General features: G+C 36.8%; 1 protein-coding gene across 4 annotated transcripts in view; it reads left to right on the top strand.

The window, feature by feature from the left end:
• The window catches only part of NUP35 (nucleoporin 35), a 38,122-nt gene extending 14,033 nt beyond the window's left edge, over window positions 1-24,089 (top strand). For 3 of the 4 annotated variants that reach the window (XM_059054598.2, XM_059054596.2, XM_059054597.2), the window contains exons 6-10: window positions 15,641-15,782; window positions 18,403-18,472; window positions 19,218-19,346; window positions 20,614-20,778; window positions 21,748-22,407. In XM_059054598.2, coding sequence (XP_058910581.1) covers window positions 15,641-15,782; window positions 18,403-18,472; window positions 19,218-19,346; window positions 20,614-20,778; window positions 21,748-21,825 — 584 coding nt within the window. In that variant the 3' untranslated portion in view covers window positions 21,826-22,407. Of the gene's footprint in view, window positions 1-15,640; window positions 15,783-18,402; window positions 18,473-19,217; window positions 19,347-20,613; window positions 20,779-21,747 lie in introns of all 4 variants that reach the window. The other variant, XM_059054595.2, reaches the window with a different exon arrangement.
• Window positions 24,090-25,932: the final 1,843 nt, after the last annotated feature.

Raw genomic sequence — 25,932 nt, forward strand, 5'->3', positions numbered from 1 at the left:
ATGACTTGTTCCTGATTATAGAGGAAATGGTTTCAGTTTTTCACCATTGAGAACCATGCTGGCTGTGGGTCTCATATATATGGCTTTTATTATGTTGAGGTAAGTACTCTATGTGCCTACTTTCTGGAGAGTTTTTATCATAAATGGGTGTTGAATTTTGTTGAAAGCTTTTTCTGCATCTATTGAGATTATCATATGGTTTATCTTTCAGTTTGTTAATATGGTGTATCACATTGATTGATTTATGTATATTGAAGAATGCTTGCAGTCCTAGGATAAACTCCACTTGATCATGGTGTATGATCTTTTTAATGTGGTGTTGGATTCTGTTTGCTAGTATTTTGTTGAGGGTTTTTGCATCTGTGTTCATCAATGATACTGGTCTGTAGTGGTTTTGGTATCAGGGTGATGGTGTCCTCATAGAATGAGTTTGGGAGTGTTCCTCCTTTTGCTGTATTTTTTAAGAGTTTCAGAAGGATAAGTGTTAGCTCTTTAAATGTGTGATAGAATTTGCCTGTGAAGCCATCTGGTCCTGACCTTTTGTTTGTGGGAAGATTTTTAATCAGTTTCCATTTCAGTGCTTGTGATTGGTCTGTTTATATTTTCTGTTTCTTCCAGGTTCAGTCTCGCAAAGTTGTGCTTTTCTAAGAATTTGTCCATTTCTTCCAGGTTGTCCACTTTATTGGCATATAGTTGCTTGTAATCTCTCATGATCCTTTGTATTTCTGCAGTGTCAGTTGTTACTTCTACTTTTTCATTTCTAATTCTGTTGAATCTATTTGAGTCTTCTCTTTTTTTTTTCTTGATGAGTCTGGCTAGTGGTTTATCAATTTTGTGTATCTTCTCAAAGAACCAGCTTTTAGTTTTATTGATCTTTGCTATTGTTTCCTTTGTTTCTTTTTCATTTATTTCTAGTCTTATCTTTATGATTTCTTTCCTCCTGCTGACTTTGGGTTTTTTTTGTTCTTCTTTCTCTAATTGCTTTAAGTGTAAAGTTAGGTTTTTTATTTGAGATGTCTCTTGTTTCTTGAGGTAGGATTGTATTGCTGTAAATTTCCCTTTTAGAACTGCTTTTGCTGCATCCCATAGGTTTTGGGTTGTTGTGTTTTCATTGTCATTTGTTTCTTGGTATTTTTTGATTTCCTCTTTGATTTCTTCAGTGATCTCTTGGTTAGTGATCTCTTGTTTAGTCTCCATGTGTTTGTATTTTTTACAGTTTTTTCCTGTAATTGATATCTAGTCTTATAGTGTTGTGGTCAGAAAAGATACTTGATACGATTTCAATTTTCTTGAATTTACCTAGGCTTGATTTGTGACCAAGATATGATCTATCCTGGAGAATGTTCCATGAGCACTTGAGAAGAAAGTGTATTCTGTTGTTTTTAGATGGAATGTCCTATAAATATCAGTTAAGTCCATCTTGTTTAATGTATCATTTAAAACTTGTGTTTCCTTATTTATTTTCATTTTGGATGATATGTCCATTGGCGAAAGTGGGGTGTTAAAGTCCCCTAGTACGATTGTGTTACTGTCAATTTCCCCTTTTTTGGCTGTTAGCATTTGCCTTATGTATTGTGGTGCTCCTATGTTGGGTGCATAAATATTTATGATTATAATATCTTCTTTAATTGGTCCCTTGGTCATTATGTAGTACCCTTCTTTGTCTCTTGTAATAATCTTTATTTTAAAGTCTATTTTGTCTAATATGAGAATTGCGACTCCAGCTTTGTTTTGATTTCCATTTGCATGCAATATCTTTTTCCGTTCCCTCACTTTCGGTCTGTCTGTGTCCCTGGGTCTGAAGTGGGTCTCTTGTAGACAGCATATATACAGGTCCTGTTTTTGTACCATTCAGCCAGTCTGTGTCTTTTGGTTGGAGCATTTAATCCATTTACATTTAAGGTAATTATTGGTATGTGTGTTCCTATTACCATTTTCTTAATTGTTTTGGGTTTGTTATTGTAGGTCTTTTCCTTCTCTTGTGTTTCCTGCCTAGAGAAGTTTGTTTAGCATTTTTTGTAAAGCTGATTTTGTGGTGCTGAATTCTCTTAGCTTTTGCTTGTCTGTAAAGGTTTTAATTTCTCCATGGAATCTGAATGAGATCCTTGCTGGGTAGAGTAATCTTGGTTGTAAGTTTTTCCCTTTCATCACTTTAAATATGTCCTGCCACTCCCTTCTGGCTTGCAGAGTTTCGGCTGAAAGATCAGCTGTTAACCTTATGGGGATTCCCTTGTATGTTATTTGTTCCTTTTCCCTTGCTGCTTTTAGTATTTTTTCTTTTTATTTAATTTTTGATAGTTTGATTAATATGTGTCTTGGCATGTTTCTCCTTGGATTTATCCTGTATGGGACTCTCTGCACTTCCTGGAGTTGATTGACTATTTCTTTCCCCATGTTAGGGAAGTTTTCAATTATAATCTCTTCAAATATTTTCTCAGTCCCTTTGTTTTTTCTATTCTTCTTCTGGGACCCCTATAATTCAAATGTTGGTGCGTTTAATGTTGTCCCAGAGATCTCTGAGACAGTACTCAATTCTTTTTTTTTTTTGTGGTACACGGGCCTCTCACTGTTGTGGCCTGTCCCGTTGCGGAGCACAGCATCCGGACGTGCAGGCTCAGCGGCCATGGCTCACAGGCCCAGCCGCTCTGCGGCCTGTGGGATCCTCCCGGACCGGGGCACTAACCCCTGTCCCCTGCATCGGCAGGCGGACTCTCAACCACTGCGCCACCAGGGAAGCCCAGTCCTCAATTATTTTCATTCTCTTTTCTTTATTCTGCTCTGCTGTAGTTATTTCCACTATTTTATCTTCCAGGTCACTTACCCGTTCTTCTGCCTCAGTTATTCTGCTATTGCTTCCTTGTAGAGAATTTTAAATTTCATTTATTGTGTTGTTCATTGTTTGTTTGCTCTTTATTTCTTCTAGGTCCTTGTTAAACGTTTCTTGTAATTTCTCCATTCTGTTTCCAAGATTTTGGATCATCTTTTCTATCTTTACTCTGAATTCTTTTCCAGGTAGACTGCCAATTTCCTGTTTATTTGTTTGGTCTAGTGGGTTTTTACCTTGCTCCTTAATCTGCCGCACATTTCTGTCTTCCCATTTTGCTTAACTTACTGTGTTTGGGGTCTCCTTTTCGCAGGCTGTAGTTTTGTAGTTACCGTCGTTTCTGGTGTATGCCCCCAGTGGGTAAGGTTGGTTCAATGGCTTGTGTAGGCTTCCTGGTAGAGGGGACTGGTGCCTGTGTTCTGGTGGGTGGGGCTGGATGTTGTCTTTCTGGTGGGCAGGACTGCATCTGGTGGTGTATTTTGGGATGTCTGTGACCTTATTATGATTTTAGGCAGCCTCTCTGCTAGTGGGTGGAGGGTTGTGTTCCTGTTTTGCTAGTTGTTTGGCATGGGGTGTCCAGCACTGGAGCTTGCTGGCCATTGGGTTGAGCTGGGTCTTAGTGTTGAGATGGGGATCTCTGGGAGAGCTCTCACAGACTAATATTATATGGGGCCGGGAGGTCTCTGGTGGTCCAGTATCCTGAACTTAGCTCTCCCACCTCAGAGGCTCAGGCCTGACACCAGGCTGGAGCACCGAGACCCTGTCAGCCACATGGCTCAGAAGGAAAGGGAGAAAAAGAGGAAGAAAATAAATGAATAAATAAATAAAATAAAGTAATTAAAATAAAAAATTTTTGAAAACATATTAAAATAAAAAAGTAATTAAAAAAAAGAAGAGAGCAATCAAAGCAATAAACAAATCCACGAATGGTAACAAGAAGTAAAAACTATACTAAGATAAACATAAATATCAGAAACAAGTCAGTCTCAGACAGCAAACCCCAAGGGTGCAGCTGCTCCCGAAGTCCACCACCTCAATTTTGGGTTGATTCGTTGCCTCTTCAGGTATTCCCCAGATGCAGGGTACCTCATGTTGATTGTGGGGATTTAATCTGCTGCTCCTGAGGCTGCTGGGAGAAATTTCCCTTTCTCTTCTGCGTTTGCACAGCTCCTGGGCTTCAGCTTTGGTTTTCGCCCCACAAGTGCACGTAGGTTGCCCTCGGGCTTCTGTTCCTGCTCAGACAGGACAGGGTTAAAGCAGGGGCTGATTAGGGGGCTCTTGCTCATTCAGGCCAGGGTGGGGAGTGTAGGGGTAAGGTAGTTAGTGACAGAGGCCACAGCCACATTGCCACAGCCTGAGGCGTGACGTGTGTTCTCCCGGGGAAGTTGTCCCTGGATCATGGGACCCTGGCAGTGGCAGGCTGCACATGCCCTGGAGGGGGTGCGGGTAGTGACCTGTGCTTGCACACAGGCTTCTTGGTGGCTGCAGCAGCAGCGCTAGCATTTCATGCCCGTCTCTGGTGTCTGCTCTGATAGCTGCGGCTCATGCAGTTTCTGGAGCTCGTTTAGGCGGTGCTCTGAATCCCGTCTCCTTGTACACTCTATAACAATGGTCTTTTGCCTCTTAGGCAGTTCCACACTTTTTCCCGAACTCTCTCCTGGCTAGCTGTGGCTCACTGTTCCCCTTCAGACTGTGTTCATGCAGCCAACCCCAGTCCTCTCCCGGCATCCGATGGAAGTCCGAGCCTCAGCTCCCAGCCCCTACTCACCCTGGCTGGTGAGCAGACAAGCCTCTCGGGCTGGTCTGCACCGATCTTCTGTGTGGGAACCTCTCCACTTTGCCCTCTGCACCCCTGTTGCTGTGCTCCTCTCCGTGGCTCTGAAGCCCCCCTCCCCCGCAGTCTCCACCAGTGAAGGAGCTTCCTCGTGTGTGGAAACTTTTCCTCTTTCACAGCTCCCTCCCTGAGGTGCAGGTCCCATCCCTATTCTTTTGTCTCTTTTTTCTTTTTTCTTTTGCCCTACCCAGGTACGTGGGGAGTTTCTTGCCTTTTGGGAGGTATGAGGTCTTCTGCCAGCGTTCAGTAGGTGTTCCGTAGGAGTTGTTCCACATGTAGAAGTATTTCTGAAGTATTTGTGGGGAGGAAGGTGATCTCCACATCTTACTCCTCTGCCATCTTAAAGGTCCACCTTTCATCCTATTTTTAATTAAAAAGTTTTTTTTCCTTGAGAAGTTCTTTCATTTATCTATCAGCTCTCTTCTCAGGTGGTATACCACTTATATGTAGTGAACTAGAATCCTGATTTGTGTTAGCATATTATTAATGGGGTAAGTGTGATATTTAGATTATAGCAGTTTTTGGTTGCTTTTGTTGATGCCAGGAACTCAGAATTCTGATAGTGTTCCCAGAAGGCGGATAAAGGACTAATTTATCTGTGAGGAACCTTTCCCTGACACTTCTTTTTCTGATCTGGGTTAGCTGTTCCTTGTATGTGCTCCTATAAAGCTGTCTCTGCTAGGTTCTTATCTTTCTCCTTTACTGGGTTATGATCTAAAGGGCAGAGATGCCTTCTGTATATCTTCATTGTTTACCTGTGACAGAGCTGGGTATAAAGGGACCTCAGTAAATGTTGGTTGACTGAACAGATTGATGAATGTAAGTTGTGAGTTGAATGGTGGCCCCCAAAATGATATGTTCACATTCTAACTCCTGGAACCTTGAATATTGCTTATGTGGCCAAAACATGATTAAGTTAAGGATCTTGAGAGGGGTAGCTCTCAAGGACACTTTAGTAAGTTAAGGAGAGAGGAAAAAAGGGGAAGATAATCCTGGTAATTACCTGGATGGGCCCTAAATCCAATCACAAGTGTTCTTAGAGGCACAGGAAAATTAGACACAAACAGGAAAGACACAGAGGAGAAGTTGATATGAAGTGAGGCAAACTTTGGTGTTGTAGCCATAAGCCAATGAACACTAAAACTTAACCAGTGTCACCAGAAGCTACGGGGCACCTTCAACAGGCGTTTGACTCTGCTGAAAACTTATTCTTGGACTTCTGGCCTCCAGAACTGTGGGAGAATAAATTTGTTGTTTTAAGCCACCCATTTTGTGGTAGTTTGTCACAACAAAGGAAATTCATGTATGTATATTGTGTTTTGAGGCAATGACATCCCAAAACCAAATGATGATTGGAATATTTGTGTCCAACTTGGCATGGTCTAGTTTTTCTTTGATAATATTGAGTCACCTCTAGCCTTAATCTAGATTATGTTGGTTTCTTATTGCTGCTGAAACAAATTATCACAGATTATAGTGGCTTAAAACAACTCAAATTTATTATCTTAAAATTCTGGAAGCCAGAAGTCTGGAATGGGTCTCAGTGGGCTAAAATCAAGGTATTAGTAGGGCTTCATTCTTTTCTGGAGGCTCTAGGGGAGAATCTTGGGTTTTTTCCCTCTTTTCCAGCTTCTAGAAGCTGCCCATATTTTTTGGCTCCTGGCTCCCTACCATCTTCAATGCCTGTGATGGCTAGTTGAGTCTTTATTTCACATCATTCTTTTCCCTCCCCATTTATGGATCCTTGTGATTGTGTTGGGTTCACTCTGTTAATCCAGCATAATCTTCTTGTTTAAGATGAGATGATTAGCAGGCTTAATTCCATAGCATCCTTAATTCTTCTTTACCATGTAATGTAACGTATTCACAGCTTCTGGGTATTAGGACATGGACATCTTTCGGGGACCATTTTCTGCCTACCACATAAAGTTTGTTTTTCTTTTTTTTTTTTTTTTTTTTTTTTTTTGTGGTATGCGGGCCTCTCACTGCTGTGGCCTCTCCCGCTGCGGAGCACAGGCTCCGGACGCGCAGGCCCAGCGGCCACGGCTCACGGGCCCAGCCGCTCCGCGGCACGTGGGATCCTCCCGGACCAGGGCACGAACCCGTGACCCCTGCATCGGCAGGCGGACTCTCAACCACTGCGCCACCAGGGAAGCCCCCCACATAAAGTTTTTAAAATTAGTCACCAAAACTTATTTAGTTTCATGCCAGACTAGCCATAGTGCCATTTATTGGTCTCTAATTTTGGTGGGATAATATTTTATATTTTAGTCAAAAGAATAAATGCAGATTGTTTTAAAATGTCAAATAGTACTTAAATACTTATAATGAAATGCAGCAGTCTTTAGCTTTATTCCTCACAACTAGCCAGTCCAGATCTTAGAGCTATTCCTTTTGGAATTTACCTCCGCTTAACTAAATGAGATGCTGTATTAGCTTTCTGTTGTCACTGTGACATAATAACATGAATTTAGTGGCTTAAAACAACTCGGATTTATTCTCTTATAGTTCTAAAAGTCAGAAGTCCAAAATCAGTTTCACTGGGCTGAAGTCAGGTGTTGATAAGTCTGGTTCCTTCTGGAGGCCCTAGAGAGAATCCGTTTTCCTGCTGTTTTTTGTTTTGTTTTTTTCCAGTTCCTAGTGGTTACCTATATTCTTTGGTTTGTGGCCTCTTCTTTCATCTTCAAAGTATATTGTATCACTCCAGTCTCTTTCCATCATCACATCACCTCTCTCGTAAGGACAGTAGTGGATATCTTGGGGGTCCACCTGAATAATCCTGGTTTATCTTCCCATCTCAAGATCCTTAATCATAAATGCAAAATCTCTTTTGCTATATAAGGTAACGTTCATAGGTTCCAGGGATTAGAATGTAGTCATCTTGGAGGGCCATTACTTAGTCAGCTGTATATGATTATATTGCTAATTCTTTTTTTTTTTGTTTGTTTGGTGTTTTAAAAAAAAATTATTTATTTTTGGTTGCGTTGGGTCTTCGTTGCTGCACATGGGCTTTCTCTAGTTGTGGTGATGGGGGCTACTCTTCATCTTCATTGTGATGCGAAGTCTTCTCATTGCGGTGGCTTCTCTTGTTGCGGAGCACGGGCTCTGGGCACCTGAGCTACAGTAGTTGTGGCATGTGGGCTCAGTAGTTGTGGCTCACAGGCTCTAGAGCACAGGCTCAGTAGTTGTGGCACACAGGCTTAGTGGCCCTGCGGCATGTGGGATCTTCCTGGACCAGGGCTTGAACCCGTGTCCCTTGCATTGGCAGGCGGATTCTTAACCACTGAGCCACCAGGGAAGTCCTATCGCTAATTTTTTATTTTCATTTTTAATATTGCTATATTTATCTTAATGTAGGGGAGATAAGATATAATTATCTTCAAATTACCTTATCTGAATATAATTAAAGTATATCACACTTTATTCCTTTGTCAGTGTATTATTATGATTATGTAAGCACTGTTTAGTTTTGCACCAAGTAGTATTATTATAATTTATTCTTCCTGTAAAATGTTAATTTTTCATTAGTTAATAATTGTTTCTTTTTTCCATTTGTCTAATTTGTCTATGTGCCATTTGCTCATATTTTAAGCAAATATTCTGCTGCTATGATACATACCTATCTTTTAAAAAATGCTCAAACATAGTTTCAAACACATCTTTGTTTTGTTTTAAACTGAGAACTTCTCATTCTCAGCTTCTTTTTTGGCTATTTCCTATATCATCGTGATGTACAGCTACTATCATCTTAGGACTTGCCTTAGCAAGTTTCTAGAGTTGAGCTATTTTTCCTAGTTAACATGTTTTCTTCTTAGTTTATTTCCTAATTTTGGTGAAGAACATATATGAGTAGCTTTCTAAGAAAGCTTGCATGGGAAATTAAATTTAAGACCTTAAGTTTGAAATGCTTTTTATCTCCCTTAAAATGGATTGCTAGTTTAACCAAGTATAGAATTCTAGGTTGGAATTTTGGAGGCATTATTTCTTTGCCTTCTAGCTTCTAGTGTTCTGCAGAAGTTATTTGTAGTGATGATTCCTGAGTTGTTGTATGGGGATTGGTTTCAAAAAATTTAAGATCTCTGTAGGGTTAGTGTTTTCAGTTTCACAAATGTACCTTCGTCTGGGACTTCCATTTATATTTCTGGGGAATTGGTGGATCCTTTAAAGTAAGACACTTACTCTGAGTTCTGGGACACTTCCCTGTATTTGATAATAGCTTTCCCTCTGTTTTGTCTGTTCCCTCTTTCTGGAATTTCTTCTGTTTGTGAGCACTACAGAGATTTCTAAATTTCTACTTTTTCTCTGTGAGAGTGCCTTTTATATCTGTATTCTACTTTCTGAAAGATGTCTACAATCTCAATTTCCAACACATCTAATAATTTTTAATTTTATTTTAATTTCCAGTAACCTTTCTTTTTGTTGTTTCTCTCAATGTACTTAAAATGTAGCATCCTTTTCTTGTTTCATGGGTAAAATAACTTATCAGTGAGATTCATGTTGGTCTTTTATTCCTGCTCATATTGTCTGTTTCTTTCTAGTTCTTTTTTTTTCTCTCTTTCTTTTTCACCTCTTCTGCCTTTCTTGGTGAAATGAGGCACTAAAAAGCTACTTGGAATCCGTGTGTGTATGTGTATTAACAATGGTAAGAAGGGGGAAATTGGTGGAGAGAGGCTGTTTCATCTCTTTCTGGGCTTCACTGTAGGAGGATTGGACAGTTATGTAGATTTTTGTTTGGAAAATCTCTGATTTTAGCATATATAGGTCTTTCTCTTAAGTTTCCCAAAGAAGAATTCTGTAATATTCAATCTTAATGTCTAAGCTGGTGTCCTGAATATAGAAAGGGAGAAGTCTTCTTTTCTTTTCTTTCTTTTAATTTTTAAAATTTTTAAAATTAAAAAAATGTTTTTAATCTTTATTGGAGTATAGTTGCTTTACAATGTTGTATTAGCTTCTGCTGTGCAGCAAAGTGAATCAGTTATACGTATACATATATCCATTCTTTTTAAAATTTCTTTTGCATTTAGGTCACCACAGAGCACTGAGTAGAGTTCCCTGTGCTATATAGTCGGTTCTCGTTAGTTATCTATTTTATACATAGTAGTGTATATATGTCATTCCCAATCTTCCAATTCATTACCACTCCCCGCATTTTCCCCTTGGTAACCATAAGTTTGTTCTCTACATCTGTGACTCTATTTCTGCTTTGCAAATAAGTTCATCTGTACCATTTTTCTAGATTGTAAATGTAAGTGATATTATACAATATTTATTTTCCTCTTTCTGACTTCACTCTTTATGACAATCTCTGGGTCCATCCATATCTCTGTAAATGGCACTATTTCATTCCTTTTTATAGCTGCATAATATTCCACTGTATATATCTACCACATCTTTTTTATCCATTCCTCTGTTAATGGGCATTTAGGTTATTTCCGTGTCTTGGCTATTGTAAATAGTGCTGCAAGGAACATTGGGGTGCATGAATCCTTTAGAATTCTGGTTTTCTCTGGATATATGCCTAAGGGTGGAATTGCTGGGTCATATGGTAACTCTATTTTTAGTTTTTTAAGGAACCTTCATACTTTTCTCCATAGTGGCTGTACCAGTTTACATTCCCACCAACAGTGTAGGAGGGTTCCCTTTTTTCCACACTCTAGGAGGTCTTCTTTTCAATATGCAGATTTTCACTTACTGTCTTACATAGTTTTTCTCCACTGTGTCTGGGACCCACTGAGTCCTGAGCCATTGAGATTCCTTTTCCTCAGGGACTAAAGCCTTGGTCTCTTGGGGGTGGAGTGTCTGGGTAAGATGAGGAAGGGCCATTTCATCCTGTATTATACACTCTTAAACTAGTTTTCCTTGATTTCAACAAGGAGCCTCTTTCACACCTTTCACAGTTTCTGTGGTCTCCAAAACCTGGGACTTTCTAGATTGACTGTCATTAGGTGTCTGACAGGGATTAGAGATGAATACAAGTGTTCAGTTCGCCATATTGTTTTGGTTATTGTTGTATTCATTGTTCAGTATTATTCTGGGTACAAAGAGTTTGTCAAACTGAAGAGTCTAAGGAAACAGTCCCTACAAGATTGCTCTCTCTTCAGGTGCCAGCTGCAAGTTTGGGGGTCCCCGGGACCACCCTCACTTCATACCTGCTGGCTGCAAATTCAAGCTTTCCCAAGCTCACTCTAAGGTTGGATAATTCACTGGAAAGACTCAGGACCCACTGAAAGTGCTATACTTACGGTTAGTTTTATTATAGAGAAAGCAGACAAATTAGAACCACCTAAAGAAAGAGATGCGTAGGCTGAAAACAAGAACTTCCGTGACATGTTACCCTCCTGGCATTGATATATGGCACTATGTACAGAGTATTGGCAAGTAGGGAGCTCACTGGAGCCTCCATGTCCTGAGTTTTCATTGATGTTTCATTACATACAAATGACTGATTGAATCACTGATCAAGTGGCTAAACTCAGTCTTCCATCCCTTCTGCCCAGAGGTGACCTTTTTTATAACATGGATGGTCTTCATGGTTGGTCTTTATGGTGTGACCTACCCTCACCAGGAGTCACCTTGTTATCATAAGCTATCAGGTGCTCTTGAGGTTGAGGGGCCTGCCACGAGTAATGAAAACATTCCTGTCGCTGGGGAAATTCCTAGGTTTTAGAGGTTGTCTCCCAGGAAGCTGACAAAGGCCAGACATCTCTCTGGGCTGAGGCCAAATTCTTTATTATACATTGTGCTACGTTGTTTCATGGTAAGAAGGTAACAACACTGCCAGGAACCTCTTTTTCTCCCAAGTTTCATATGCCATGTATCTGTTCAAAATTCCTACTCTTTTTTTATTTTCATTTAGGTTAGTTGTCTATTTTGAAATAATTGAATCTGGTCTTTAATTGAAGACATTTTCATAAAGGGTAATAAGTTCTTTTGCCCTCCACTTCAGTCTGATCTTAAGAAGACTGAGTAGTGATTTACAAAGGGAGACACATTACAGTTCAGTTTGATGTGGTTTGCTAGGCACACTTTATTTTCATTTTATAAAGCATTGCATGTGAGTACCAGAAGTCTGATTGAAAGGAAGTAAAATCAGTGGAGCAATAAAACACTAACAAGGTGGGGGGCAATTATGCTAAAGTTATGTAAATAGTTTTAGATTATGTATAAGTAATTATGTTTTTCAGAGTAGTTGACAGGGCAAAAATTAGATTGCTTATTCGTTTGAGACTTAGTTTTGATTTGTTTTATTTTTAAAAGTCATAATGGTAGTCTCATTTCGGGACTTCCATTTAATTTCTTGCTTGAAGGTTATTACATGTTATAGCAGAAGTAAATTGTACCTTCTTGATGGTAATGCAGGACATAAAAATTTTGAATTGGCTTTAGGTTTTATACTAGAATGCCTTTTACCATCTTTTTGTGTGTGTTAAAGGCATGTCTTTGTAGTAAGAACTAAACTTATTTAAGCTTATCTTTTGCGTGCTTCTCTTTATTTCCTAAAGGGGTAGTTGATAAGTTGGTTGATTAGCAGACACTTGTCAAAGTGGGGTGTTTCATTTTAAATCAGCCTCATTTTAGAAATGTTTTGTACCTATTAAATGCATCCGTGGTGATGAGGAAAAGAGAAATTGCTAGGAAAAAAAAAAATTGCTAGATGTATTATAGCATGTATGCAGTTTAACATTCTTTTCAGTTATTTATTTTGTATTTTCTCTTTTAAGCATGAACTCAATTTTAAAATTAGATAAATCTATAAGACTGAGCCATGTTAATGTACTAGGATTCCATGTCCTTCTTGTGTATCTTTTTGTTTTCTCTAGAGGTAATAACTGTTACATACTTTCTTTTGCTTGATTACTATTGTAAAAATATTTGAATATTTGTTTCTCATTGCTAAATTCTTTTTTGCCTGGTTACTCAACAGCTGAACTTAAGCAGTCAGTTTTGAGCATCTTTGTTTTCTAGTAGGGTCTAGGATAGTGTTCTGAATTAAATAGATTCCTTAATAAGCCTAGTAGATCTGAGGTGATTGGAAATGTTTTTTTTTTTTCCTTAAGGACAGGCTACATTAATGGGTTAAATTAGATTGTGGTCTCTAAATTTGACTCCAGATGAAGTAAAGGGATTCAAGTTGTATGGCATAAAGAATTACGAATTTTGAAATCCTTAGATGACCATATTTTTCCTCTTTAATTAGAATCACATTGTTGCATTGTAATTTTTACTTGATTGATGTCTTTGGCTTTTAATTCTGTTGAGGGTATAGTTTTGGTTTAGTACTGTTCCGAGGCAAGAGAATGGACATCATTCCTGGAAATCTTTTATTTTAGGTTTGACTGAATATATTTGTGCTGTTGATGCAAAAGAATAATTGTACCAAGTGCATCATTTATAGTATTGAAGTTATATATTGTTAAAACAGTTAACTTTTGTGAGTTCTTGTCTACCTAAAGTTTCATTTGATTCTTGGAGTAACATATAAGTCTTCTGTTACAGGTTAATTTATGGATATAATAAAGGGAAACTAACATTTAGTAGAGTTAATGAGATATAATTGACATTGTGACATTGTTGTGTAAGTTTAAAGTATACAGTGTGTTGATTTGATACACACTGTGGTCATTTTGATATTACAAAATGACCATAGTGTCTTAGCTGACATTTTTCATCATGTCACTTAATTACCATTTCTTTTTTTGTGGTGAGAACCTTTAGATCTACTCTCTTAGCAGCTTTTAAGTATATAATACAGTATTATTAGAGGTAATCACCATGCTGTACTTTAGATCCCCAGAACTTACTCATCTTATGATTGGACGTTTGTACCCTTTGACCAACAACTCCCCATATCCCCCAGCCTCTGGCCTCTGGTAGCCACAAGTCTACTCCTTCTGTGAGTTCTGCCTTTTTTACATTCCAGATATAAGTGAGGTGATAGAGTATTTGTCTTCTCTGACTTCTTTCACTTATCATCATGAACATCATGCCCTCAACATCCATCCATACTGTAGGAAATGGCAGGACTTCCTTCTTTTTCATGGCTGAATAACATTCCATTGTATATACATGCCACATCTTCTTATCCATTCATCTATTAATAGACCTTTAGATTGTATCCATATCTTGGCTCTTGTGAATAGTGCTGCCTTGAATATGGGAGTGCAGATATCTCAGATCTTGTTTTCATTTTCTTTGGATATATGCTCAGAAGTGGGATTGCTGGATCATATGGTAGCTCTATTTTTAATGTTTTTGAGGAAACTCTATACTGTTTTCCAACAGTGCAACAACTTTATTGTCCCACCAACAGTGCACAAGGATTCCTTTTTCTCCAAATCCTCACCAACATTTATCTCTTCCTTTTTTTTTTTTTAAAGAAGATGTTGGGGGTAGGAGTTTATTTATTTACTTATTTTTGGCTGTGTTGGGTCTTTGTTTCTGTGCGAGGGCTTTCTCTAGTTGTGGCAAGTGGGGGCCACTCTTCATTGCGGTGCACGGGACTCTCACTATCGCGGCCTCTCTTGTTGCGGAGCACAGGCTTCAGACACGCAGACTCAGTAGTTGTGGCTCATGGGCCCAGTTGCTCTGCGGCATGTGGGATCCTCCCAGACCAGGGCTTGAACCCGTGTCCCCTGCATTAGCGGCAGATTCTCAACCACTGGGCCACCAGGGAAGCCCTCTTCCTTTTTTTTTGATGATAGCTGTTGATGAGGTGATATCTCATTTTGGTTTTGATTTGCATTTTCCTGATGATTAGTGATACTGAGCACTTTTTTTGGTACGTGTTGGCCATTTGTATGTCTTTGGAAAAAAGTGTATTTAGTTCCTCTGCCCAATTTTTTATTGGATTGATTTTGTTTTTGTTTTTTTGCTATTGAATTCTGTGAGTTTCTTATATATTTTGGATATTAACCCTTATGTATATGCATGTTCCTTTTCACCCTTCTCTGCTTTGTTATTATTTTTTTCCTGTAAGATTTTCTGTTTTCTAACATACTAGGTATTTACTTGTCTTTCTTCCACTAGAATTTAAGCTGTATTAGAGATTTTTTTCCCCCTTTGGTCTAACTTGTTCATTACTGTACCTAGAATAATGCTTGGTGTACATTTAAGTGCTGAAAAAATATTTCTTGTATGTGAATCATTATTACTACTCCAAAGATGAAAAGAAATAGTCTCTGCTTCTCAGAAATGTGTGGTCTTAGTAGGACAGAGCCTCTGAGATAAAATGAACATGTAAAGTGTTTAGCTTGACGTGTTGGATGTGAAGTACTCATTAATTGGTAATTATTGTTGAAGAATAAGAAAAGAAAGAACAGAATCAGACATTTCAGATAGAAATGACCTGAATAAAAGAAAACTGCGTTCACATCTTAGGGACTAGGGTAGATACTGTTTAGGGGTATATTGAAAAAATAAGGTTGGAACTATATTGTGGAGAACAACCAAGACATTTGGATTTTGTTTTGTGTGTAATGAGGAGTTACTGAATCTTTTTAAGGTAGAGGTGTCATAATGAAAGTGGTAGGTTTGGAATATGAGTCCAACAGAAGTCCTTGAGGTTGACTGGAGATCCTTCTGCTGTAGGCTTAACTGGAAATTAATAAAACATTTAGCAAATTTATAATAAATAATAAAACATTTGCAAAATCATAAATTATGCTCAAATTTTAATGACTTCCTCTCAAATTGTGTGGTAGTATATAATTATCATTTGATTATAGTGTGTATTTTGAATTATTTATGGAATTGCCAACTTTTTTTTTTTTTTTTTTTGCGGTACGCAGGCCTCTCACTGTTGTGGCCTCTCCCGTTGCGGAGCACAGACTCTGGATGCGCAGGCTCAGCGGCCATGCTCACGGGCCTAGCTGCTCCGCTGAATTGCCAACTTTTAATGTACTTTTCCATTTAAAACTAAAGCTTTGATATTTTAAATGAAGATGTTTATATTGGTAACTAACTTACTAAATATACTAATATAGGGCAAAGTATGTTTAGTCCAGCAAACATTGGTCAACCACGAAAGACAACATTATCTCCTGCCCAGATGGATCCTTTTTATACTCAAGGAGATTCTTTGACATCTGAAGATCACCTCGATGACACTTGGGTGACTGTGTTCGGGTAAGGTTTCTAGATTATTTACTTTTAAAAAAGAAAAAAAGCCCTAACATTTTCTAATGAGTATTATCAAACATATAAAAAAAACTAAAACAATTGCACAGCGAACACCCATATGTACCCACCACCTAGATTCTGCAGTTGTTAACAGTTAGCTACATTTGTTTTATCTACCATTAATTCATCTTTTTTGTTGTTGGTATACTTCAGAGTAAGTTGCAGACATCAGTACATACCACCTTGACATTTCAGCATGTATATTAAGTAATGTTTGATTTTTAATAGTTTTTCCATCATTTATCTGTATGCCTTTTCTCAGATTATCTTCTCTTCAGCATATTTGCTGGATATTGGAAGAGGGTTGTCCCTTTAGACTTAGGAAGCTCCTTCCTCTTTGTTGTGACTGTGTCTATGCTTATATTGGACTTAACCAGTTTTGAACTAACAGATTGAATTTCATTTGTATATATATATATATATATATGTATACTATGTCACAGGGTTGATACTTTCTAGCTACAGAATATTGAATATTAATAGAATATTAATTGAATTAATAGTCCTAGATGCATTTGAACAGAGTTTTAGATCTAATAAAGTACTTTAAAGCATCTTAGAGATCATATTGCATCATTTACATATGAGAAACCTGAGGTATAGCCAGATTAAGTGATTTACTCAGAGGCTTACATCTAGTTATTAGTAAAGCTTCATTGAAAACCCAGGTCTTTTATTTTCAGACTGTGATTGTTTATACTGTACTACATAAGGTTGGTTTCTGAAAGTGTGATGCCATACTGTTACTGGACCTTACTATATTTAGTTTTGCGGTTTAAAAAAATATAAAAACATATGAGCTCCTTGATGGAAGAAGAATGCACAGTAAATATTAGTGGACTTTATATATTCAATTTATTTAAAATTCAGAAGAATGTGTAAGAATATGGTGATAAGTTTTCCTTCCCACTTTTTCCCCCCAGATTGTTTTTCTCCCTTATAAGGCAGTAATTGCCACCTGTTTTTTGTGTAACCTTTCAGAGAGATTCTTTGTCATTGATTCTGTTTAGGTAATAAGCAGGGTCATTGCTTTCCCTTGCTCTCCAGAAAGCCCATGCTCAGCCATATGTCCATATCAGTTGGGCTGACTGCTGCTGCTTCTTTTTTTTTCTTCCCTTTTATGTGTTTAAATTTTTGTATTCTTTTGTGAAGTAAGTGGCTGTATGTTTTTGAATGTGTCTGTCCACTCTCAAGTGTTTTTCAGGTTCAGTAGTAATGCTGTCACTTTTAAGATTCCTCAGTAATTGGATAAATGACTTGAAGTACTTCTGTTAGCCCTTCATTTTTAAGATGTACACTTTCCCAGCTATTTATTTTCTGTTGGTTTTATGTTTCAGTAACCCTGCATATAAGTTTAATTGCAAGAACAGAAACATTTTCTTCTAAGGGATAAAATATTTTATTTTGATTATTTATAGGGAAGTACATCTAAAATACATAATATATCTTCTTCCTTTGATAATTTAACTTTTTCCTGCTGACTCAGGGTCATCATGAAATATAATTTATTGTTGTAGGGTGATTCTTTGACAGGATATTGGACTGCTTCTACTCAGAATGGTCCTAGACTCTTGGAATTATGTTTTATTTCTCAAGTGCCTGCATCACTTGCAACCATTGTTTCTCCCTTTCGTTTTCATTTTTTTTAAGTTCTGCTTTGTATGCACCCTGACTCATTTGTTGTTTTTCTTTGGGATTAGAAATCTTATATCCATATTTATATAACAAAATAAATTTCCAATCCTGAATGCAGTGAGTATTTTAGTCACATAGATTTTAATGTGTGGAGTTTCTCATTTATTTTTGTGACTTACATTTTTTTCCTTTAGGGTTCTAATCCAAGCTCCAGATAACTGAAGTTACTGGTTAAGGAAACTCCAGATTTTCAAGCTGAAAATAGCTTTATTATTTGTACTATAAAAGTTATATCTCATTATAATATTCAAAGCATACAGAACTTTATAAAGAAGAAAGTAAAAATCACTTAAAATTTTCCCATACAGAGATATGGCTATTAAAATTTTGGTAGCAATCCTTTTAATTGATTGTTTACCATTGATACTGGTTCTGACTATTTTTGTTTCAGGAATACATTTCTGAACTTTCAGGTAGTGCTCAATATATATTGATATGATTCTATATAATTTAAAGTTCTTTCAGCTTTAATAACCATAGTAGTATATCGCAACATTTCCCTTTCTCTCTCTCTCATGCATGTGCACACACGCATGCACACACCCACACCCACCCATGTAAAGTAAGTTATTTACAGAACTGTAACTTCATAGTACTTTTCTAAGGATTATGATAATGACAGTGAGAGTAGAAGGTGGAATTTGGGGCTGGAGAAAAGTGGCTGAGTCAAAACTAATTTTAACATAATTTGCTTTGGGGTGATGGGCAAATGAATAGATTTAGGTAATATAGGGGAAAATAGGATGATCAGGGTCTCTTATTAATGTACTAGACAGTTGGGGGAGTTTATCGTGAAACACTTATAAGGTAATTTGCATTTGTATTATCGAAGTTGACTGTTCGGGCAACTTTTTGTCCCCCGCAACCCCAGGTTTCCTCAAGCATCTGCTTCCTATATATTATTACAATTTGCACAGTATGGAAATATCTTAAAACATGTGGTAAGTCTTAATTCTTTTCATTTCAAGATTTAGGCTGAGGAAAGATAACCTGTGAATTGAGGGAAAACTTTGCTGCTGAATGTAGTCTTTTTTTTTTCCAAACTTAAAAATTTTTCTTTTTTTTTTTTTAAGTTTTCATAGGATGTACCTATCTATTGGAGTTTGGAAGGCTGGTAGTTGCATAGTATTTGGTAAAAAGGGATAAAGAGAGAAGATAAGAGAGTGAGAGTTTCAGGCTTCCCTCTTTTAAAAATAGTTCACAGTGTCTTCAAGTTTTCCAATTTGAGCTTGTTTTATTGGGGATAAAGGAAAAGGGAGATGTTTCTAACTTAAAGTTCTTAGAGCTCTTTTAGCTGGCAAGTTATAAATAACAAATCTTTTTTCTATTACTAGAAATTGACTTAACTCCTACGCAAAACCAGATTGATGAATACAGTTTTTAAAAAATTTCATAGCAAGTGTTTATAAAACCTTTTTATAAAAAACATTATCTTTTGAGAATTATTTTGCTTTCAGAGAATATTTGTCACATATTCTTTATATAAGAGATTTGAGAACTATTGAGATGTATTGAAATTGTTTAATAGGATTTTTGTTGAATCCTAGTATACAGCTTTTTACAGGGCATCAAATAAAAAGTGGAAGCAGATTTATTTCATATGTTTCTGTTTTCTAATAGAACTCATTAAGTTTAAATGTTATATACTTTGTATTTTAATTTAAGAGAAAACTTCATTTTTTGCAGATGTCTAACACAGGAAATTGGATGCATATTCGTTATCAATCTAAACTGCAGGCCCGGAAAGCTTTAAGCAAAGATGGGAGAATTTTTGGAGAGTCCATCATGATTGGTGTAAAACCATGTATAGATAAAGTAAGTTATTGCTGATGTAAGAAAAGCAGTTTAATTTATATGCAGTGCACAAGTCTAAGTACTAACATTGGTGGTTATGTCAGTTTGCTTCACTGTGCCTCTTATTTTTTAAAATGTGATGGATGATGTTACAGCACTCTTTTATGGTAAGTCAAAGATATTTAGTCACAAGACTTTAGAGGTAATACATCCCAACCCCTTCACTCTACAGATTAGGAGGCCAAGAGGACTTAGGTAACTTAACCCAGAGTTGTTAAGGTGAAGCCTGCATTTTAGGTCTTATAACTTTTAACCCATTTCCTTTTTTGTGCAAAGCAACATCAAATTCTTTACCTCAAAGGAGTGGTGCTATTTCAGAATGAAATATTTCATATGAATGGTAACTGAGGGTTAAGTTTCAAAAGCTGAAGCTTTTTATTAGTCATTTCTACTTTAAAATATTTAAATATTATTATATATTTGTATACAATACATTAATACTGGGCACAATTTAAACTTCGTGACTTGTAAAATCACGATCATTCGTTTTTTCTTTTTTGGTACGCGGGCCTCTCACTGTTGTGGCCTCTCCCGTTCCGGAGCACAGGCTCAGTGACCATGGCTCACGGGCTCAGCCGCTCCACGGCATGTGGGATCTTCTTGGACCGGGGCATGAACCCATGTCCCCTGCATCGGCAGGCGGACTCTCAACCACTGCGCCACCAGGGAAGCCCCATGATCATTCTTTAAGTAAATATATGTGAACTTCTGCTACCTACCAGGCACTGTGCTTGGGACTTACATATACACACTAGTTCACGAAGCAGACATGGCTCCTGTTATCATAATCTAGGATCACTGAGTAGTTGTGTAATTATTATGTTGTGCTGTAGCAGATGTTTGCAGAGGCTAGAGGAAAATTTGGGGTTACTGGATACGAAAAAGCACTGGACTTTGATGCCCCACACCCCTCAGCTTCCCTAAGAATTCTTTTTTTTTTCTTACTGATTTTCCGTAGTGTTTGTTAGGAGATTCTTACTCTTGAGAGTCTGTAGTTTTCTTGAGGATATTTGAGGTCATTCAAGTGATATTTCTGGTTGAGCATTAGGTCTCATATGCTAGCTAGGAAGCACATATTGTTTTATCAATCCTAAAGTTATTTGAAAGTTTAATTAGATGAAATAAAGTACGCTACTTTTAATGAAGTTTTCTTTGTAAGTAGGACATAATAGTGGATGATATGTATTATGTTAATAAACAGAGAAGTTTTTTGTCTTTATTTCTCTAGAGCGTTATGGAAAACAGTGACAGGTGTGCTTTATCATCTCCATCTGTTGCCTTTACACCACCAATCAAAACCTTAGGTACACCTACCCAACCTGGAAGTACTCCTAGGATTTCTACCATGAGACCTCTTGCTACAGCATACAAAGCTTCTACTAGTGACTATCAGGTATTTTAAAGATTGGATAAAAGAATATACTTTAAGGGCTGCAGTGCTTAGCATGTTTAACTTTTTCATTGGATTGATTTGTATGCCATTAAATATTTCCTACTGAAGTTGATTGGCTTGATGAAACCTATAAACTTTGCATTTTTAAATTTCCTATTTTAAAAATTAGAATTTTAGCCAGTTGGAAATTTATCTTGAATTTAAAAAAATTCTTTGCCATTTTAAAAAACATTTTGAGAGTTAATTAGTTTAGTTTTTTCTAAGGTATGTTGCATACATAAAAAGTTTCTCTTGTGGACATCACTGGCATGAGGGAATGTTAAATCCCTATTAAATTGATAACTAAATTTGATGATGTCACAAATGAAGAACTTTCAGGTTGGAAGTAGCTTTGGTTATCAAAAGAAAACATTGACCAGTCCCCATTTCAAAACTTCTTATTTCAAAAAAGCTTAAAGGAAAAGTTCATTATATTCATTGAAGAATGCTAGAAGTATTATGACTGTCATTCAGTATGTTATTGTCGCCTGCTTAATTAGCCAGGAGTTCTGAACTTGCCTAGCTGCAGACACAGGTCCTGAGATAGCAAATAAAACACTTTAGTAGGGCAGTTTGACTTCCCTTGAAATTTGGGGATTATTCTAGAACTGGTTTAATTTTTCCCTTTAATTTTTTTTTTTTCCTTTAAACCAGTATTTTAAAGTCCTTATCTCTTTTAGCTTTTGTGTTGTTTGTTCAGTTTACTAATTTAAGGAGCAGATGTAATTTGTCTTGCCAAAGGAATACAGTTTTGTTATTCTTAAAAGCATAAGGATGTTCTAAGCAAGCCTATATTTTAATTTTTAAATATACAGTTTATTGCTGCAAATCCACTTTAGTGTTTGGCACTTTTAAATTAGCCATTAACTGAAGAATTGACTGATACTAAAGAAACCATAACCTTACAATTGTGTGTGTTTTTTTTAATAGGTTATTTCTGACAGACAAACGCCAAAAAAAGATGAAAGTCTTGTATCCAAAGCAATGGAATACATGTTTGGCTGGTAATATAGTAAGAGCTAAGAACTCAACTACAAAGGAGAAGGTTGCCACAATAAAACAGACTTAGCAGGGTACTGCTGGGTTTCCTTCGGTTAGTTATATAACCACTCTTGACAGTATCGTATAGCTGTCTCATACTTCCTTTAGAAGCCTTTTTCTTAAAGGATACAGCATATTTGTAGCTCGCACTTTAAACGATGTTTGAGATACATTTTAAAGAAACAAAAAATCCCTGTATATAAGATTTTGTGCTTTCTGTGATAGTGCATGCTTAAGTGCAAAAAACTCATTGATTATTGTAAATTATGTAATTGAGTTTGTAGTGAGGCTTTATAGTCTTCATGAGTTGGTGAGGTGAATTTCATGAAGGGTAACTGTACAACTGATTCTAACAAGACACAAGGATTATAATTAACAATTTGAATTATGGTCTTTTAATTTAGATGATATTTAATATTTTAATTATCCTTGTTTATATTTGTCCTGTCATGGATTGTCATCTTTCAGTCTTGTAAAACCAACACAATCTTTTAAAAAACCTACTGAAGTTTCTTGATAATAAACTTGTCAATTATATGTATTGAGCAGATTTTGAAAGGGTGATTTATTAATTAGTATAAGAAGTTTGAAGTCTTTGCAGAAATAGAGAAAGTATGTCATAAACCTCCATCCACCTGTAATCCAGCTTTAATAACCATATAACCATCACTATTTTCTTAATTTCTAATATCCAGTCCTTTTAAAAATTTCCCAATTGTTTCCAAAAATTTGTTGAATTTTATGTTTGGTTTGTTTGAGTCTCTGTTGAGACTAGGTCTACACAGTGTATTTGGTTTTGTCTTTGGGGTGTCTTGAAGTTTAAATTAGAGTTCCCCTGGTCTTCCCCACTGTTCAGTCCACCATGATTTGTTGAAGGAACCATGTGAGTTGCCTACAGAGTGTACCACAGACTGAATTTGATCTAAACAAGAATAGGTTTCTTGTTTAACTAGTTCTGTCATTTGTCCCATATCCTAGAAGTTATATCTAGAGAAGGTTAATTAAATCAGCAGTCTCATTTTTTTGAGCAAGAATACTTGATAGTAGTATAGTGTACTTTATGTTAAACCATGAGGCATTTAGTTCTGGTTTATCCACTTTTAATGGTCCTCAGGTTGTTCATTGGGCTTGTGGGCAAAAGCCAAACACTATCATTGGAAAGTTCCCCATAAACTTTTTACATAATGTATTTAAAAGCATGCATTAATGATACTTGCCTGAATCCGTTATTTCATTATGATTTGCAAAATGAGGATTTTCCAAACCTATCATTCCTGTTGCATTTATTAGTTGGAATTCTTTCATGTTGAAGAAGCTTGTTCCATCCATCCATTAGGGCTATTTGGTTATCATGGAATACATTCACACCAGGATAGCAGGATAAATATTTAATTTGTTTCCTTTATTGGTTTTCAGAGTTATTTTTGGTGCCCTGACAACCTCCACTGCTGTCCTGAGTTAAAATTTTGTTTCCTTTGGTATCACTATGCACTTATGGCTTTTTTTCTTTTCTTTTTTTATTTCACTATTTCAGTCACTTGCAGTCATCACTCTTTTATTCAAATTATCCTCCTTGGCCAGTGAGAACCTCATCAAGCTGGCACTTGTATGAAAAGGAGGTTTTAATTGACATGATATTTCACCATAATACATGTATCTAGGTAATCTGCATCTTTCTTTATCTTTAATACATATCTATAAAGAATAACTAAAGTAACACATTGTATAGAAGGTTTTGATATCCTTTTTAAATCACAGCAAACTACCATTGAAGACTTGTTTAGTTCTTAGTTCTCTGAGATGAAGTGAAACTAAGGAATGTACTGGCATGGATAAAAATCCATTTATCATTACATTTATAGAGTATTTTTCATCTGAAACTTTTAAAGTCTTTTCTACTGTAAAATAGTATATTTTATATCCTGTTTCCTTACACACAGAGCTCAATTATTCAAGGTAGATCTGGATAATTTTCCTATTAAACTGTTGGATTTGCATTTGAGTTATACACATTTTTGTAAAAGGTTTGTGGGTTTTATTTTTGAGAGGGCATTTTATTTCCGTAAACCTCTGTGGAGCATGAAGTTTGCTTTCTGGCTAAAAATATTTGTTCACTATGTTTGGGCTGGTTATTTTTACCCAATATTGTATCTTACCTGTCTTTGTATCCATCACATCCTTTATTTAAAAAGATCCAGGAAATACATAAATATATCAAACTAACACTTTGTATACCTCAGACTTATACAATGTTATATGTCAGTTGTATCTCAACTTAAAAAGTACAATAAAACCAACAAAAATACAAAACAAAAGTTAAAAGCCAGGAAAATCTGAGGAAACTGCCACATTTTCCAGTACTATACAAAGACAGTAGAATCTGTGAAGCTGGAAAAGTTACCTTGAAACAAGCCTCATTTTAAAGTTCAGAAAAGCTGATTTCACACAAAAATAAGTAACATAAAACTGTAGTCATGGGACTTCCCTGTGGTAGCACAGTGGTTAGGAATCTGCCTGCCAGTGCAGGGGACATGGGTTTGAGCCCTGGTCTGGGAGGATCCCACATGCTGCAGAGCAACTAAGCACATGTGCCACAACTACTGAGCCTGTGCTCTAGAGCCTGTGAGCCACAACTACTGAGACCACGTGCCACAACTACTGAAGCTCACGTGCCTAGAGCCTGTGCTCCGCAACGAGAGCCACCGCCACGAGAAGCCCATGCACCGCAACCAAGAGTAGCCCCCACTCGCCGCAAGTAGAGAAAGCCCGCGTGCAGCAACAAAGACCCAATGCAGCCAAAACTAAAAAAAAAAAGCGTAGTCATGCAAAGTTGTTTAAAAAAATAAAGAGGATAATGAACAAAATTTCCCATAGACATTGAAAGCACACCAGAAAGGCATGCACATAAAATCGATCAAAATTATGACCTGTTATTTAAAAAGTTTCTAAGATATTTTGGAAATGCTGCAAAATATGAAAGGATACTAAAAATCAGAATTTGAAGAACTTGGGAAAATATTAGAAATAAAGGAAAAAAATTTAGAAATGAAGACTAAACGAGAATACACACAAAAGTAGATAAACAACAGATAATGCCTTATGGAAATACAATGTAAAGGATGGCTTTAGAAATCAGAAAGAAAAGGTATAGAAAGGATTTATAGAAAAGTGACATTTTAGAGATTAAAAAATATATACTGAACAAAACTGTATGAAGAATACTTTGCTGAGAAAGACTATTTGGAGCTATATACTGGAAGAACATCTTGTCTACCTAAGAATATTTTCCCAGTTATAAACTGGGTTTGGCTATCTAGATGAAAACAGTGACTTAGAAAAGCAAGACTTAATTAAATACAGTACTGTGCCGGGAGAAAATGATACATTTAAGATATTTGCAGGAAAAAAATGTGAGCAGATTTTATATCTAAGAAAACTGATCTTTTAAAAAATTGAGGTAGCAGTGGTTTATAATCTGTGTTTTATGTGTACGACATTGTAACGACTTCTGTATGCATTACAGCATGCTCACCACCAAAAGTCTAGTTTTCATGCAATTGACCCCATTTACACATTTCCTCTTCCCCCGCCCCCCTTTCCTCTGTGGTAACCACCAGTCTGTTCTCTGCATCTACATGTATGTTTCTGATGAAACTGATTTTTAAGTAAAAATTATTGCTCAGGCAATATCAATATGCAAGAATTCAGCTTGCGTATTTGAGCACTTCCTGAGAAGTGGACTGGAGAATGTGCTCAGACAAGCTAAATAACTAGGAAGATGTTGACATAAAGTCTGTGGTGAGCATTAATTTTGACATCACATCACTAGATCAAAGTGCTGACCAGGTTTTTTGCTTGAAGCTCAGCTCATTGAGTGGGTTTTCCCCTCATCACTGTCATTCAAGTCCACTCTGAATCTAATAATGGCAGCAGTCAGGTTTTGGCTTACAGCAACGTATCAAGCCGATCTGTCTGAATCAAGCCTGGATTTTTTTCTTCTGTCAGCTGATGGTAGTGAACTCAAGTCATAGATTGTGAGTTGAGGGAGAGGTGTTGAGTGTCTTGGAGGTAAGT

This window comes from Kogia breviceps, chromosome 2 (assembly GCF_026419965.1).
Source record: "Kogia breviceps isolate mKogBre1 chromosome 2, mKogBre1 haplotype 1, whole genome shotgun sequence".
NCBI lineage: Eukaryota > Metazoa > Chordata > Mammalia > Artiodactyla > Physeteridae > Kogia > Kogia breviceps.